This window comes from Bombyx mori, chromosome 4 (assembly GCF_030269925.1).
Source record: "Bombyx mori chromosome 4, ASM3026992v2".
In the NCBI taxonomy this organism is placed as follows: Eukaryota; Metazoa; Arthropoda; class Insecta; order Lepidoptera; family Bombycidae; genus Bombyx; species Bombyx mori.
Window position 1 is genome coordinate 9,731,653 of NC_085110.1, and position 18,236 is coordinate 9,749,888.

Consider the following 18,236-nt stretch of genomic DNA (forward strand, 5'->3'; position numbering starts at 1 on the left):
ACTTGTCTCGGCACGGTCAGCGATAGTTATGTCTTGCCCGTCGATCGAATTGCGAAGCAGAGAAGCCGTTTCCCATTTAGGTAGGTGAGGAGGTCCAGGTGTTCGAAAGTAGGATATTTAGGCTAATCTATCGCGGCGTATGTGGCAGTGGGCGGCTACTACGAGGAGGGCGCGGGCGGGTACTGCGCGGAGTACGCACGCTGTCCGCCGCTGCCGCCACACGTACCGCACCCGCCCCATCCGCCTCATCCGCCTCACCCGCCCCACCCGCCCCACGACCACCAGCTGTCATGTGAGTATCCTCGCCTCGACACCACACACGACCTGTCGCAACATGTGACGGACTCACGACCGCGACAGAGACGGTATGTCGATCTCGATTAGATTTTCTTATAAACGACGAACGAGATGCCTGGGTACAGTTTTTAGGGAACCAAAGCCAAGATCTTCCGAGTTGTCCTGAGATCATCGTCGACGAGCTTACGACCTTTCATATATTTTGCCTTTGAATCTATCGCTCTGCATGAACAATCTTCGCATCTTAAGCTTTGATTTTATTACGAAATGAATTTGGATAGACATGTTCGGCACCGTACCGCAACTAGTCGTTTTAGATTCCTATAATATACAGCAATCAAGTGCGGCGGCTGAGGTGCTGTGTGCCCACAGGTGCGGGAGGCGGCGGCGGGACGAGCGGCGGGGCGGGCGGCGGCGCGGGGGGAGGCGCGGGCGGCACGTCGGAGTACGTGCGCAACGAGCTGCGCGCAGTCGTGGGGGCGCGCTCGGCCCGCCCAGACTTGCATACGCTGCAGCCGCCGGACCTCGACCCGCTCGTCTCCTTCGACATGCCCGCGCCAGGTTCGTCCCTCGCGCACGCTATCCGAATCTGTAACGACGACTGTCAATATACTTATAACTAGGGTACATTAGGCGCTTAATACGATCGTAGGGCTATTTCGTTGAATGCGTGACGTTTGAACGTTACTAATCTTCGAAAATACCAAATAACCTAATCGAAAGATCTTTAAGAGTGACGGCATGAGAATGCTATCATTATCAGCGTCCGGTGTGAATAGTGCTGTTGAGACATTTGAAATGATTTCAAAATTGAAACGGTCTGCTCCTTGACGACTTTATATAAATATATAGTTTGAATTAATAATGTAATGAATCGTTCGCAAACGAGACTGCGTGCTGTGAGTCCGTAGTGTCCCGTGCCGTTGTACACGTGTGTGCGTACGTAGGTGGCGGCAGTACCGCACTGGGAGGCCGGGCCGCGGCGGCGACAAGCTCGTGGGAGTCGCAACAGTGCACCCCGGTAAGCTTGGGACGCGAACGGCGACTGCATCATCTTGCCACTTCACTATTTATCGGTTTTCATTGTTTTCGTAGACCTATTTCAAATACTAAGTACCTAATTGATTGAGTCTGCTCTGCTGCGTGTGTTGTCGAATCGAATCATCCTCGAAATTTAGACGCTGATGGAAAGAAATGTACCCAAGTTTGCGAAAGATATAAATTAAAAGAAAAGTGCTCTGTGCTGATTTTACCGTGAAATGTATGTCGAGCCAGAGTTCATAAAAAAATTAGAGCAAAATTAAATAATACATATATATAAATATAGTATATTCGTAGCGTCCTGAAGTGGCTAAACTGGTACATTCCTGAGTTCTGACAAAGCTTTTGTGATGTGATGTCTAATAATGTCCTATTAGCTACTTTTAGATTTTTAGGTGCTGCGTATACAGTTTTTAGTTAGACTATGATATCGAAATCTTTTCGCTTTTAGGCGTTTGTCAAAAGAGGTATTTTTCTAAAATTGGGTTCCGAACGCATGTGTCAACAAAAAATGGTGAAGGACTTGTGACGTAGATTTAAAAAAATAGTGTCGATTATGATCTTGAGTTTGCAATAGTTAGTCTGCTTCTTGTTTGCTTAAAGTGTTGAGGTAGGCGAATTATTTGATTTACTTATCGTAGATATTCAATGAGCGTTTGCATGATTGAGACGAAACACTGTAAAAGAACAAGCAGCGATCAAAATGGATTTATTATTCGTTGCCGACACATGCTTATATAAGCCACGTTAAGTTCCTTTTTCGTATCATAAATTTACAACTTGTAAAACAAAAATTCATAAAAAAAACCCATACCTATACGCTGGTAGCCTAGGGGGCTATTTCAGCAACGCCCGGGCGGGTAAATTCACAACATCTATAAGATAACATTGCGATATAACCATAATGGAAGTTAACTTCTGCATTACCATGTAATTAACTTTTATTAAAAACATGCGTAAGGTTAAAACGTGTAAAATAATAACAGTGAGAGGGAACGTCTTGAATGTAAGAGAAGAATTAGTTCTTCAGATTAAAGTTAGCTGATTAAATATTTGATACACCTAATCAATAACTTTTTCAATATAGTTCAGGACAAATATATCCTTATTTTCCTTCCTTTCGCTTCATCATTTTATTACCCCACTATTTCATTCTAAGTTTTGATCGTTTCTTGTAAATTAAACAAACCTATATTTTCTCTACGCTTCCTCAATCGTCTGCAGTATACACTTTAATTATTTATATTTGGCCTTTACTTGTTTGTTGTGAAAGATAATGACAATTATTAAAAGAAAGGATTTCCTGTGATTTCATAATATGGAATAAATTATATTGTGTCATAATTAAATTTAACGTACCTCACAATCACGATCGTTATCACTTGTCATTAATCAAACTTAACCGAAAAAAGTTTTAAATAAATTAACGACAGTTTTGTGCAAAATATGCACAACTAAGTCGGTAGAGCTCCGGTCTGGCAACACAGACGAAAGGTATTCGGAGCATGATGCGTGTATGTGAAGTATGTAATTTTTGTATGTGACGACACAGAATACTACGGAGGCGGGCTCGGCGGAGGCGGCGGACGGTGATGAGACGCAGACGGGCGGGTCGGCGGGCGCGGGCAGTAAGGCGTCGCTGCTGCAGAAGCTGTTGTCGCAGTGACCGCCCTCGCCGAACTTGCATTTATAACGTTGCTGCCGCGCTCTGCTCTAGTGCTGCTAGACGTCTACCTCGGAGTCATCTGGAGTTGTACATCATCGTTTCCTCAATTAAAAAAAAATAATAATGAGAAATTCTTCGACGAAATTGTGTAACGGTAAAATTGAAACGAACGTACTCATGTACGTGTACGTGTAGTATATATATTTTAAATATACATTTCGATGCGAAATATTTAGGTAGCTTCCTGTAACGGAAATAAAACAAAGAATGCAAATACGACTCGTTAACATACAGCATGTACAATAGTAATATACCGCGTGCAATATTGTATAGATATAAACGAATGTTTTGGCGTTGTGAACGTTATATGTATGATAATATGTAAGTCAGATGTTACCTGTTATGACAAAGTAAATTGTATTATAAGCTCGTATGAGGTAATGAATGGTTTTCTCTGGCGGAGAACTTTGTGTTAGCGTGTACATAAGTTGTTAAATTGTAGCCGTTGCTTTAATGTAAATATTTTGTTAAATACATCGCGTTTCATATTAAATGATCGCGTCTTAATTTGATTTAAAGGATTTCATATTGATAACTATTAAATCATTACAGTTTTCCTTATGTTTTCACTTGTTCAGTTTTTATTAAACCCTTTTGATATTAAATTGTGTTTTTTGTTCTGTTTTGTTGTTAATTTTCATGATCTCGAAGTATATAACAGTTTGGATCAAAGTTTATTTTCCCATTGTTCATAACATGTCATTTGTTTACATTTTTTATTGTTCATACAATTTTATTTTTATATTATATATATATATTTTTTTGATAATTTGCTGCTATTGATTTGTTACATGTGATATGTACAACGATTTGATCTGTGAGAGGAATAAACGTATTAAGGAGTTTTTGTCTAGCCGAAGAGCTTTTTACAAGTAAATAATGTTGAAACATAGTTTGTAAAAAAATCTCTTGATGCAGTTTGACTAATTGTTCAAAACAAAACACGTGTGCCTACTGTTATAAATTAGCGTGAAATGTGAAAACAAAAAAAAAACAAAACTCGACATGTCCCGAAATTGAAATCGTGATTGATCGATAACAAAGCAATAATATATACCTTCAAATTAGACGCAAAAATAAGCTCTGAGTATTTGCGTTAAAAAATAAAATTATAGTTAATAGTCTGAAAGGGCCGTAGTGCGGAGCCGTACTATTGAGTTGGCTACGTCGTGTTCGATAACATGAAACATCTGGCTTAAAAAGTAAAAGCGATACGATTCGATCTTGAGGCGTCTCGACTCGACCGTCGTATTTCGATTGCGCAACCACTAAGAACATTTCAAGCAATTAATTTGTATAAAGTATCGATACTTTGATCTGTGACCGATGACGATCTCGCTTATCAGCTCGGCTGTAATTATCGCTTACTCGTCGTCTCCTTATCGTTGTCGTGACATTTAAATATATACCGTTAAAATTATGAATGTAAATTGAATGTTTCGAAGTCTGTATTTTGGCAGCGTTATCGTCTTAAAGTAAGTCTGACAATGGCGGGACATCGATGTTGTGTGTCATCTCTAGCAAATTTCTAATAAAATTTTTGTATAATTGATACGATGCGTAATATGTTAATGTCTCATTAGCGTATACTTATTCGTGTTTTAATGATAAGATTAATTGTTTTAATGCACACGTCGAGTGCGTTGATGTGTAAAGTTATTGTCGCTGTTAGTACATGTCGAGTGCGATGTCGGTTATGCGGGCACTTTGCGTACGTACATATTATGTTCGTCATATTTGGCTGAATCAAAATCGATTTTATGTCCTTGAATATAAAGTTCAATTGATCGGTTCAGATACAGCGAGTATTCGTACATAAAATGAAGTGTCCGCATCAGGTGTATCGATTTTAATGGCGCGTCAATGTTTACAATTTGAGGGCATGCGTGGCAATGACATCTTCGCTACCAGCATTTACATGTCGGGACCACTGTAATCCCTCGATGTAATGAAAGAATAACGAAGGTGACTCGCGCGATGTTTTGCTTATTAATAGTACAATTTAGTTTTGCACATTGAACGTATTTTAGTATCGCAAACAATTTTATACACCTTTTCATTAGAACTATACACGTTGATATCACTGTATCGGGAATTGAAATAGAAACCGATAGTTATGCTAGATTTAATAAAGTAACTGATTCATTTGAATTTCGGAATTGACTTGCAACTGGTCATCGAGTACTTAAGAGAGTTGTAAAATTTCGAGTCATTCATTTAACTGTTGATTCTCGTTTCATTGTAACTTTAAACTATTTTGGGAATATGTTTGTAATATACACGTAGGCGCGTAGGTATGTTGAACTGCGCTACCTAACTAACCAATGAACGTACAAATAAGATTAGATTATCCATATAAAAATAAAAATAAACGAAATAATAATTTAAGTATTAAATACAAATATTTTTATACCATATAAACAAATAGTCTGAATGTTAGACCATTACTGATAGAATAAAAAATAAAAAACGGATAACAGCCATCTCTCTCTCAGATGGGAGAGTCGAAATCTTCCGTAAGTAACACAGACGTACACATAAAAATACAAGTAATAAGTAAAGTACAAGAGAACGCCTTCAAACGAGAAAAAAAGTAGATTTTATAAGCTAAATACATTTAATAATAGCAATAATCTTAAATTATATTCGAACGTATAAAAAAAATCTATAAAAGAAAGCATCAAATGCTATAATATAATTTGCATCCTGACAAAGGTATATACACATAGTAATATATATATTTTTGATCAGATTTACGAAATCGTACATAATTACTTTACGCAAAGACTAAAAGAAGTTGGTGAGACGTCCACTCCCCTTGTAATATTAAATCTATAAACGAAGGCGTTGCCGATATTATAATAACAATAAAAATAAGTCATACAAATTAATGCATTCGTGCCTGAACAAATAGAATAATGAATAGTATTTCAGCCTTTATTATATAACCTATATTACAGCCTATATATTTGAAATAGCCTTGTTTCAAATATTTAAGCTACTTAAAATGCTATCAGTCAGTCCAAAACTCATTTCAGTCTTCCAAAAAATAATTCAAATTTAATTTAATTGCTTATTTCACTGTCATGATGGTAATACCTGAGAAAAATTGAGAAATATGCGGTTTTGATTCGTAATAGCAGGATCTAACATTTATTTTAATAGTGTGATTTAAAATTGCTGTCCGTATATAATAAAATCATATAGAACAAAAACGCGTTCCCCTAACTAAATCGTTTCGTTAAATGAATTTAGCAGTCAAATGAGAAAGAATAATGATTAGAAATCAAAAGGTTCCAGACACAAGAAGATTAATATACTATTTCGATAAAATGACATTTGCCATTAACATTTCGTTTTCTGCATAGATGTTAATATTAGGACTATGAAAAAAAAATGTAATTGTAATTCATGTGTTAATAATTAATGTCGGTCCGATGTTAAGAATGTTGCGTACCTCATAAAGTTTAATAAGCCCGTTCTAGTTGTAATAATGTAATCGTACAAACCGTAAGCGAGAGAGTGCGAGAATGTCGAACACTGCAATGTCGTTGCGTTTTTTTTTTTTTTTTTTAATAAATATAATCTTTGAACAGCTTCGTCATTAACGGTAGACACAAAAGATATTATTATAAGGACAACATAAGAAATATTAGAGTTTATGAAGAAAATTGGCATGATAATTATTATATTATTATAAAATGTTATGACTAACTTGAAATTATATAAGAAAAATAAACAAAAAAAAAAAGAAGTAGGTTTATGAAGTTTTTTATAACTGTACTATTGCCACAGAGGATATTTTCTTAAAAATAAATATTGTAAGGGTCCAAAATTCCATCCAACGTTGCAGGAAGATTACAATTGGACTGCATTGACAATTGTGATACTGTTGATGTATAATAGAAATATTTTTATAGTTCACGAATTGACTCTGTGGCGTAGAACAGCCGATCACTTTGCATTCGGTGTCAAGAAACATGGATCCGTACGGGAATCTCTGTTTCTGTGGGAAAATATAATTAGTTACAATTAATAATGTTTAATATTATTTCATGTAGTTTTATAATCCGTTTTGTGCTGTTTGTCAATAATAATAAAGAAATTCCTCATTATAGGATAAGTTATGTGTGATAAAAATATTTATTAGAAAGGATGACAGTCGCTAACACATTAAAGACACTCCCGTACGAAATCGATTTTATTTGTTTGTATAAAATCGTGTCTTTTGTCTTGGCCTGTCGTCTGAGAAAAGGGTATTTTTGTATTGTGAATATTAAAATAGGTTGATACTTTTGTTATATTATTATTATACCTATATGCTATTTATGTTTTCCTTAAAACACTGCAAAGTGATTTAAACGTCTGTCATTTACTTAAAAGATTTTTTGGGAAGCGTTCTTTTTCACGTACGTAGAGATATCGAGACAATTTGTTTGCTAACTGTGATGAAAACAAAGACTAGTCCTCTTCTCCAAACAAATCATTTAAGTGAGCGACGTTAAGTCTGTGTTATTTAGTTCTTCTAATAGTTAAGGCCATTTTTGTGTTGCTGTGCATTTTACCTATGTACGTATGTGTTTATATAAATTGTAAATATCTAAAATACCTATATTTTTACGATTAGCATACACAACCAAAGTTGTTATAAAAGTGATGGTTGATTAAACAATAATTTTAAATTAGATCGTTATGTTTATTTTAGATTATACAAAAATCTGTACAGCTGTACCATAGGTTATATTTTTTTTTTTTCGAAATATACGAAATTTGAAAAATCGACTTTCTAATTTGGATTAAAAAATGATTTGACGAAATGTTGGCAAACTTTTGTTTTAAGGAGTTTTTTCGATGGCTTATTCTCCTTATGTTCCTAGTAGCTTACTCCGGTTCATGTACTTGGTATTTATTGTCAATTATTCAAGCCATGAAGTGTGTGCCGTTTGGTACCAAAATTTCCAATATATTCGAATCGTAATGTTTTTATTCATAAAAAAAGCAGTCGTTACGAGTACATTAAATTTAAGTTGTATTTTTTGTACATTTTAGATTCGAAAATATATTAATATCTAAATAAACAGTATTTTATTGACTAATTGTAATCGAATACCGTTCCAAATTATATTTTTTTATTTATTTGAGCACTATTTTTAAATATTGTCTTATGAAGCTAAAACTAAAAAAAATGTATGTCGTTTCGTTAGACTGAATATTAGAACTTATCTCGGTTACCGGAATGGTTTGGTAAGTGTCTTTAATAATTATTATTAACCGAAAATTCGGGTTTTGAAATATACATGATTAAATATAAAAATTCAATTAATAAAGATAATCCTTTGCCGGCCATCTTCTATTGAATTACGTCCTACCAGGCTCCAGGTAAGAAAGAACCGTTATGGATGCATCGTTTCACAGCTGGAAATGGAACTTGGTATTAATTTTAGAGAACTATGGAGCCTCTTCTGAATGAACTGCCTAAAAGCGCTTCGTATCTTTTTACTTTGTAACATTTTGGAGAAGGCCACGGCAATCGCATCCCCATTTAGTGCTCACTTACCAGTGTTATGATTCAAGCCTGGCCAGGACTATTGAGCGCTACTTTCACGAATTTTCAACTAAATAAACGAAAGCAACGTATGAGTTAGATAAGCAGGTCAATACAACCGGTATGCCAACATGGGTTATCCATATCTATAGCGCCACTTTTATCTTCGACTCGACGTTAAGTGAATTAGCGCGAGTGCGAGCGCAACCCATTTTCCCAGGATGTACTTTGTCATCGCCGACCCTAATGGCACATTACTCTGAAACTAGCCTTTTAGGTCTTATCGATCTCCATTCAGAGAAAAGATAGCAGAAGCTTAATTTCAAATTAAGGTACCTACTTAACGAAGCAACTATAAATTAAGTACGCTACGCAAAGTATCTACAGCAATAATTATATGCCTAATACTTTTGTCTTCGCCGACCCCTATGGCACATTACCTACTCTAAAACTAGCCTTTCAGGTCTTATCGATCTCCAGTTAGGGAAAAGATAGAAGAAGCGTAATTCCAAATTAAGGTACTTAACGAAGCAACTATAAATAAGGCACGCTATGCTAAGTATCTAAAGCAATTATACTCGTATACCTAATACCTATGTTGTTGTTTTTTTGAACGTTCCGAAGTACTTTAATCTAGGCGATCGAAAATTTTGTAGTTGGAAGTAGTTAATTAGACCTAATTTATGTTAACAACTTCTCACTAATATGCTGCTAGCGGCGTGGCCCGAACAGGCGTGCAGTACATGATGGGATAGCATAGAGACTCATACGGTTACATACCTTATGGCCTTATAAATTCATTCTTCTATGATTCGAATAACTTATTATGTACCAATTAGAAGAATACAATTTGATAATTGTCCTTGTAACCGTTTCAGTTGTAATTAGCGTAATAGTGATTATGAAGCTTCCATCATGGCTGTGCTGGAAAACTAAAGAGCTCGTGTTAGAAACATTGCCGGTAAGTTAATTTAATGGGTTAACTCTTAATTCACGTACGAAATTCTCAATCAATTCTTAGATATCGGTCAAAAAAAACGGATTTTATGCCTGATTTCTTTCCGGTAGTGAAGATACCCATCATAATTATTTTTTGTACTAAATAATAATTATTAAAATGTACAATTTTCTAAATTATACTAACAATAAGAGGTCGTACAAAACAAGCATTCTGATATGGATATTTTATAACAATATGTTCGTTTTATTTTTCCGCCTAAGTTCTCGTTCCAAGATACTGGGTGAGTACTTAATTTCATTTAAAGTTTATATTTTTATTATTGATTTATTTTCAACCTATTTGAATCAAAAGATAAATTATGACAAAAAATATTTTATAGGAAGAAAACTAAAACCCTATTCGTCCAGTGTGTCGTGTATGGTTTTTGACACACAAAACTAAATGCAGCCCAATTCATAAGTACCTAACGAAATAGAGCACTAACTAGGTAGTAAAACAACCCCCCATCGCGGTCTTCGCTGACATTCGTATCACATCATTCCATTGGAGAGGGCGAAACGCCAACACCACATTTCGCGTAATAGAATATTAAAAAGAACTAAGTTGCTTACTCCATTTGAGATCCCCATATGCAGGTGAAACGTGAAAATCCTAATGATAGCCTTGCGATATTTACACATTTTGTAATATAGCGTTGATCTATTAAACAATAATGATTACCTCATTTTGACCTCATTTCCTGATTTAGAGAGATGCCTACATCACGTTTGCTAATATAGCCCAATTAGCAGTTTGTCGGCATTTAATCGAAGAGGTCAACTGGAATAACATCAATAAATGTTTGGCAAAGAAACATTTTTGTTCTGTTTTAGAATTTATTAGAGAACATGTAAACATTATCCAACTTTTAGGGGGGGGGTAGATAGGCTGACGAACGTATGTTTTTATTTTATTTATCGTGAAGACAGGTGAACGATATCAGGCCCATCACTACGTGAATGCCGAAACCCATGAGGTGATATGAGGTGTAAGTCTAAAATGCATAGTATCGCGGCTGTCTCATGATCAAACGGGAACGCACTGCTGCTTCGCGGTATTAATAGGCAGGGTGTTGGTCACACTTATTCGCGAGAGCTCACACGACGGCTGACCTCCAGAAATAATTCAGAATATATTTTTTTGGGTTTGATATTTATTACAACGGTGTTATTCCTGTATCGTGGATGTAGAGGTGATCCGTGAATTTGTGGTAAGACTTATCGGAAAAAGTCTTGTCTAAAAAAAGTTGCCGACATTCACGTTGAGATATTTGTGGGGTCTGATTACAACTTAACACTAAGTAGGCCGTGAGTTCAACTGCACATTTACAGTAAAAACACACATAATTGATTCACAGCAGAGGATCTAAGTCTGCCTAACCTCAATAGCAAAAATGATTCGAAGCTCACACAAATTTACTGAATCTTTACGGTACACTTGATAGCAAGTAGCCACCGTGGACATAGTTATACCAGGAGCATAGTTAAGCCGCTACCTGCTGATGGGGACTCTCCTTAAATCTTAGTGTGTTCAGATCAAAAATTTCATTACCTTTTTTTCTTCATTTAAATTAAACATGACATAGAAACTAAATTAATAAAGTACATGTTTTTTAAAAATAAAGTATAATTTCAAATATTTTTATGATACTTTTTCGCTGTTTCATTCTGCGAATCACGTTCACAGCGGGAGGTGTGCGCCCAAAAGCCGGGAATACTTGGGATTCGATTCCTGGAGGACAGGGTGCCAGTAGCCAGTACCGTGTCGAACGGTCCCGTGTTCGCGCGCATGCGTGAGATGTTGCGTATCGTAATCCGATTGCGAACATACATATTATTATACTTTGTTTGAGAACTACGTGCGCGCGAACAAATGTTAACAGATTTTAATGAAAAAAAGCTTAAAGTACTATATCGTTTTTTTTTTAAATAATGTAGTCCTTTAACACTCATAAATTTCAATTTAAAGTAAATTTAATAATAATTATTGAAATGCCTTGGAAATGTCCGTGGTCGCGCGATCGTCTAGAGCAGCTAGTGGTCAGTTCTCCACTTCACTTGTTGACTCGGGTATGTTTTGTTTTTGTAATATGGCAATGAATACACAAAGCTTGTGATTTTAAAATCATGAAGTATCAAAGATCATCAGCAAAGATGAGGAGTTAGTTTACCATCAATTCGTAGTGAAAAAAATTATTTTAAGTTTCATTACAATATTCAATAGCAAATGCAATAAAAAAATGGTACATTATTTTAAAATATCTTTATAGGTATGTCATCCCTATTTAATTTGTTAATTGTGTTACACATTTAAACATTAAAAAGTGTTCGAGTTTTTTACAAGTAATAATTAAATGCTTAAATCCGTTTTAAGAGTGTCGTATTTTGTGTTTGTCAATGTCAACTAGTCTTAATCCACTTTCATTTTAATATACTTATATACGACGTCATTATAAGTTAATATAAATCGTACATTAAACTGTAAGTGTGCCCTCGAGATATGTATAAACAATCAAAGTGTTTGTAAAGGTCGGTTGGCAGGCGCATAATTCCCAATGTATATTTTAATGGATTCAAAGTGTTCTCTGTGTTAATGTCATTTTCGTGGTCATAACGTCCGCGTGATATGATATGAATGTATCACTTAAGCTCGGATGCTTTCTCAATAATAGTTCAATGCGTAGTCCTTGTTTAATGGCACCGATAACACGGCTTTAGTGAGATTGTTACATTTATTTCAAATGGATGCTCGACATTTTTTAAATAGCGCGGTGACCCCCGAAAAGCTTTCAGATGAATATTAGTGTTATTAATAAAAAAATCTACTTTTTAAAATTACATACAGAAGTCATCGTTTTCTGTTCTTATAAAAATTACGTATGTCTATGTAGCCCCGAACTATGATTTTTCCTAAAAATTGATCACTTGAAACGAATTAATTAATTAATATTAAATAATGAAAGGGAATTGAGGCCAAAATTATATACAGTTAGTTAGGCCTATCAACCAATCGACTAGACCAGCTGTCCAAACCATTGCCCTCATATTTGTGCAGCAGAACCTATTTAAAATTGTGTCGGAGTTAAAAGAAAATGAAATTCATAAAATGTAGTTTGCAGTTTAAAAAAAAACTACAATTTTAAGTTTTGTCCTTGATGACTGTATAATATTTAATATGGCACAACACGTCGTTATTTTTTATGTCGTAATTTTTCTTTAGACTGTGGACATCCACTGGACTACCCTAGACTAGACAAAAAAACGTCAAAACAATACTTAGAGTTAGTAGGTATATGTATCAACTGTAACGTAAAATGTAGTCGTTCATAATAAATTTGTTTCGGTTTCATAAACATGCCTACTTTTTTGCTTATATTTAATAATACATATTGGATTTAATATTTAATTTCTTATCATAAATGGTCTAAGCGTCTCTTCTATCAGTACCGAGATCGTAAATATGCATTCACACTTACATGTAACCGGGTGGTGCTGAAGTATCGTGTGACCTGAGATTAGTGATGGGCGCCGGGCCCAGATCAGCTGCTGGGTGCGCGGCTCTGCTCAGTTTCAGTAGCGAAGCGCCTGTGCATAGAGACGCTCGCGTGACCGGCACATTCACAACGCCGATGTAAACACGACTCTCTACATTGTGCATTTAACATTAAATATCGGGGATGTGACGTGTTATTATGCTAATTACAGATAATCATATTACGGTATATTTAAAATGCCTTGGAACTGCCTCTGGGGATATGAACCACCCCCGCCCTGCAGAGTGAGTGGACCTATTCATCTAGCACTTCAGGTAAATTAAATGAATTAAAAAAATAAATACATGACGTGTTTTTCTGAAATGTTAAACTTTACATAATGCCATAGTGTTCAAACATACATCCATTTAGTTCTATGTTTGAACTCGTGTACAGATAAAATGTAAGGCATTTGAATGAGTGTAAAGAAATTCACTACAAGTAAACTTTCCGATACTCTTACTACCAAAAAGGTCAGTAGTAGTTTTCTTCCTACCTATTCGCTGGTAGCCTATTTCAACTATGGTCGGACGGGTAGGTGAGCTCATGGGCTTAAAGTAGTAGTATCTTTTATATCTACTGTGAAAAACTTAAACCAAGTATATACCTACACGCGTATTGTCATACAGAAACAGATTTTTGCGGATTAATCTCAAATAATGGAATAGGTTAATAAACGAATATAAACAAACAGCTAAAGCGGTATAGATATAGGTAGTGGCTTGGTTATTTCCTTGGAATTGAGTAAGTACCTACGTTCCCGAATCCCGGTACCAACTCACCATTGGGTGGGCTGTGTGCTCTTGTACCTTCTAAAGCAGTAAGAAAGTATGACGACGAATGTGTTCTTTTAAATGGCTTAACAATATCTAATGTCGTCTTGTTTAGTCCAGACAAAAAAAAAAAAAAAAAAAAATATTGACAAAACAAACAAAATGTTTTTAAAAATTATTAGGTGTTAAGTATATTTAATTTAAAAATGTAGTAATATAATTAAAGAAAATTCTATGGGCAACATTATTTTAATATTAACGTTCCATATTTTCATTAGGTATGTTCTTCCAGCGATCATCAAAACTTCGGCAAAGGATGAATGAATAGTTTAAAACGAAATAATTACAGTTCTAGGTACTTATGTCTCTCAAAAATCGGGTCGACTGAAAAGTTTAACAAATACAAAGTATACAAATAAGATATATGCATTATAAAACAATTGTATTACATATAGAAGAATAGATATCATAAAATTAATTAACATTCCAAACCAGGTGTGCCATAAATCTATGCGTCACAATTATGCACTAGGTCGTTGCTTGTTGTTGTAGTACGCGTCTAAATAACAGTGACATGGTTATGTTACCTTGGCAGGAAGAATGGTAACGGTAGAATATTAATGTGTAGTGGCGAGTTCATAGTATTGTCACACGTGAGGGCCCTAGCTTCCCATGCGATTGCGCAAGGGCATGCACCGCCCACGGGTCGGCATAGCCCAGCGGACTGCGGAGTCTCGGACGCCTCGGTCCCAAAGTAAATACAAGTTCATTGTCACAGTTCACAGATAAACACACACGATTACTTAGCGATTTTCATTTTAGGAATCATTCGTATATTAGCAACTTAACGCACGGCCCGTTGGAATATATCATACAGGTACATACGGTACCTACTATAACATCATTTATACAAATTAAGTACTTTTTCAGGAGAAGCGTTGAAAATTCAGCATCTTAATACAATTATTATATAGTTCTTCTCGACTAAAGAGATAAAATGATAATATTTAAACTACAACTTCAAACGTTAATAAAAAGCGAACATCTCACTAATAACTATTAAAAAATGGATTCTCTCAAACTCAGTTCAGTTTTAACAAGAATCGTATGAGTGACATAATAGACAGAGCTATAGCTCTGTATGTGCGATATTAAGTACCTAATAGTTTTACTTAATTAGGTATTGAGAATTAAGGTTTCTGTATAGTTATGAAGCCAGAGACAAGAATGGATGGAGAAAGATCGTGCGTGCGAAGGTGATACAAAAGGGTGGTCACGACCCTCAGCAATGAGGAATACGACGCAAGGAGGAGGATAGTTATGAAGATGCGTAGATAGAAAGCCAGGCGAAGCATGAGACATGAAATTTCAATTAGATTAGAAGGGTTTCTTACCATTAGAACTGGAATGCACTACTGCTTTCCAGGAGGAATAGTGGGACGGTGGTATCAACCCGGTTGTCGAGGCATACAATAAAATATACAGACAATTATTAATAGTCACTGTATTGTTTACAGCTTAGATAGGCGAATGAGCTCACGGCTCACCTGATGTCAAGTGTTTATAGGAGCTCAAAATCACCACAATGGCACGTGAATACTGGAGAAAGTCGAATACTCAATTAAAATGTATAACGGCAGTCTAAAAGTTCAACCTTTGCTGTAGAAAAAGCCTGGATAGTGGCACGACCCGTGCGGGTTTATGCTCTACCACGACCAATACGTATCAGATACGTCATGGTTAGGAATGACAGACTCACCGCCTCCAAAGGCGGGACTGCCATTTACTATAGGCGGGCCCTGCACGTTGTCCCTCTCGATACTCCCTCGCTCTTACATATCGAGGCGTCAGTGTGCCGTATCTCGCTGACGGGACACCAGCCGATCGTCATCGCATCCGTTTATCTCCCCCCGGACAAGCCCCTCCTAAGCAGTGACATCGAGTCACTGTTCGGCATGGGAGACTCCGTCATCCTGGCAGGCGATTTAAATTGCCACCACACTAGGTGGAACTGCCATCGTACTAACGTTAACGGTAGGCGTCTCGACGCGTTTATAGACGACCTCACTTTTGAAGTAGTCGGTCCCCCAACTCCAACATGTTATCCGTATAACATCGCGCTCCGTCCGAGCACTATAGACCTGGCATTGCTTAGGAACGTAACTCTGTGCTTACGTTCCATCGAAGCACTGTCAGAGCTCGACTCAGACCACCGACCTGTCCTTATGCAGCTCGGTCGCCCTCACAACCCAGTCACTGTTACGAGGACCATGGTGGATTGGAATAAGCTGGGCACGTGCCTACTCGAAGCCGCTCCGCCAATCCTCCCTTACGGCCCGGATTCGAATCTATCCCCCGAGGACACCGTCGAATCCATAAACATCATTACCGATCACATCTCTTCCGCGATCATTAGATCTTCAAAAGAAGTCGATGTGGAGGACAGCTTCCACCGCATCAGACTATCCTCCGAACTTAGGAATCTCTTAAGAGTTAGGAACGCGGCAATCCGGGCCTACGATCGTCTTCCCACGCATTCAAACCGGATTCGGATGCGTCGTCTACAACGCGAAGTCCACTCCCGCCTAAGCGACGCGCGTAACGATAATTGGCATAGTTATTTAGAACAACTCGCGCCCTCCCACCAAGCATACTGGCGACTAGCTAGGACTCTCAAATCCGAAACTACCGCTACTATGCCTCCCCTCGTACGCCCTTCAGGCCAACCACCGGCATTCGATGACGATGACAAGGCTGAGCTGCTGGCCGATGCACTGCAAGAGCAGTGCACCACCAGCACTCAACACGCGGACCCCGAACACACCGAGTTAGTCGACAGGGAGGTCGAGCGCAGAGCTGCCCTGCCGCCCTCGGACGCGTTACCCCCCATTACCACTGACGAAGTTAGAGACGCGATCCACAATCTCCAACCTAGAAAGGCATCCGGCTCCGACGGCATCCGCAACCGCGCGCTAAAACTCTTGCCAGTCCAACTGATAGCAATGTTGGCTACAATTTTAAATGCCGCTATGACGCACTGCATCTTTCCCGCGGTGTGGAAAGAAGCGGACGTTATCGGTATACATAAGCCGGGCAAACCGACAAACGAAACATCTAGTTACCGTCCGATTAGTCTCCTCCCGACGATAGGAAAAATTTACGAACGGCTCCTTAGGAAACGCCTCTGGGATTTTGTTACCGCGAACAAAATTCTCATAGACGAACAGTTCGGATTCCGCTCTAAACACTCGTGCGTACAACAAGTGCACCGCCTCACGGAGCACATCCTGATAGGACTAAATAGGCGTAAACAAATCCCGACCGGCGCCCTCTTCTTCGACATCGCGAAGGCGTTCGACAAAGTCTGGCACAACGGTTTAATTTACAAACTGTACAACATGGGAGTGCCAGACAGACTCGTGCTCATCATACGAGACTTCTTGTCGAACCGTTCGTTTCGATATCGAGTAGAGGGAACTCGTTCTCGTCCCCGTCAACTGACCGCCGGAGTCCCGCAAGGCTCCGCGCTCTCCCCGTTATTATTTAGTTTGTATATCAATGATATACCCCGGTCTCCGGAGACCCATCTAGCGCTCTTCGCCGATGACACGGCTATCTACTACTCGTGTAGGAAGATGTCGCTGCTTCATCGGCGACTCCAGATCGCAGTAGCCACCATGGGACAGTGGTTCCGGAAGTGGCGCATCGACATCAACCCCACGAAAAGCACAGCGGTGCTCTTCAAAAGGGGTCGCCCTCCAAATACTACTTCGAGCATCCCACTCCCTAATAGGCGCGCAAACACCTCCGCCGTTAGCCCCGTCACTCTCTTTGGCCAGCCCATACCGTGGGCCTCGCAGGTCAAATACCTAGGCGTCACCCTCGACAGAGGGATGACATTCCGTCCCCATATTAAGACGGTACGCGACCGTGCCGCCTTCATATTAGGACGTCTCTACCCTATGCTTTGCAAGCGAAGCAAACTGTCCCTCCGTAATAAGGTAACTCTCTACAAAACTTGCATACGCCCCGTTATGACGTATGCAAGCGTAGTGTTCGCTCACGCAGCCCGCACCAACTTGAAGCCCCTTCAGGTTATTCAATCCCGATTCTGCAGGATAGCCGTCGGAGCACCATGGTTCCTGAGGAACGTGGATCTCCACGATGACCTGGAGCTCGACTCTGTCAGTAAGTATCTTCAGTCGGCATCATTGCGCCATTTCGAGAAGGCGGCACGACATGAGAACCCTCTTGTCGTGGCGGCTGGAAACTACATACCCGATCCTGTAGACCGAATGGTAAACAGTCGACGTCGCCCAAAG

The 18,236-nt window shown here is 38.2% G+C and overlaps 2 protein-coding genes across 11 annotated transcripts in view; both read left to right on the forward strand.

The window, feature by feature from the left end:
• Positions 1-8,142, forward strand: part of LOC101741527 (v-src sarcoma (Schmidt-Ruppin A-2) viral oncogene homolog (avian)) — a 54,444-nt gene extending 46,302 nt beyond the window's left edge. For 4 of the 8 annotated variants that reach the window (XM_038021723.2, XM_038021726.2, XM_038021721.2 and 1 more), the window contains 4 exons: positions 149-292; positions 670-858; positions 1,245-1,318; positions 2,891-8,142. In XM_038021723.2, coding sequence (XP_037877651.1) covers positions 149-292; positions 670-858; positions 1,245-1,318; positions 2,891-3,004 — 521 coding nt within the window. In that variant the 3' untranslated portion in view covers positions 3,005-8,142. 8 annotated transcript variants of the gene reach the window in all.
• Positions 8,143-9,352: 1,210 nt separating this feature from the next.
• LOC101741810 (tensin-1) overlaps positions 9,353-18,236 on the forward strand; it is a 124,890-nt gene continuing 116,006 nt past the window's right edge. The window contains exon 1 of one of the 3 annotated variants that reach the window (XM_012691080.4): positions 9,353-9,570. In XM_012691080.4, the coding sequence (XP_012546534.2) occupies positions 9,436-9,570 (135 nt within the window). In that variant the 5' untranslated portion in view covers positions 9,353-9,435. Of the gene's footprint in view, positions 9,571-11,361; positions 11,679-13,163; positions 13,417-18,236 lie in introns of those variants that run through there. The other 2 variants (XM_012691082.4, XM_012691081.4) reach the window with 2 other exon arrangements.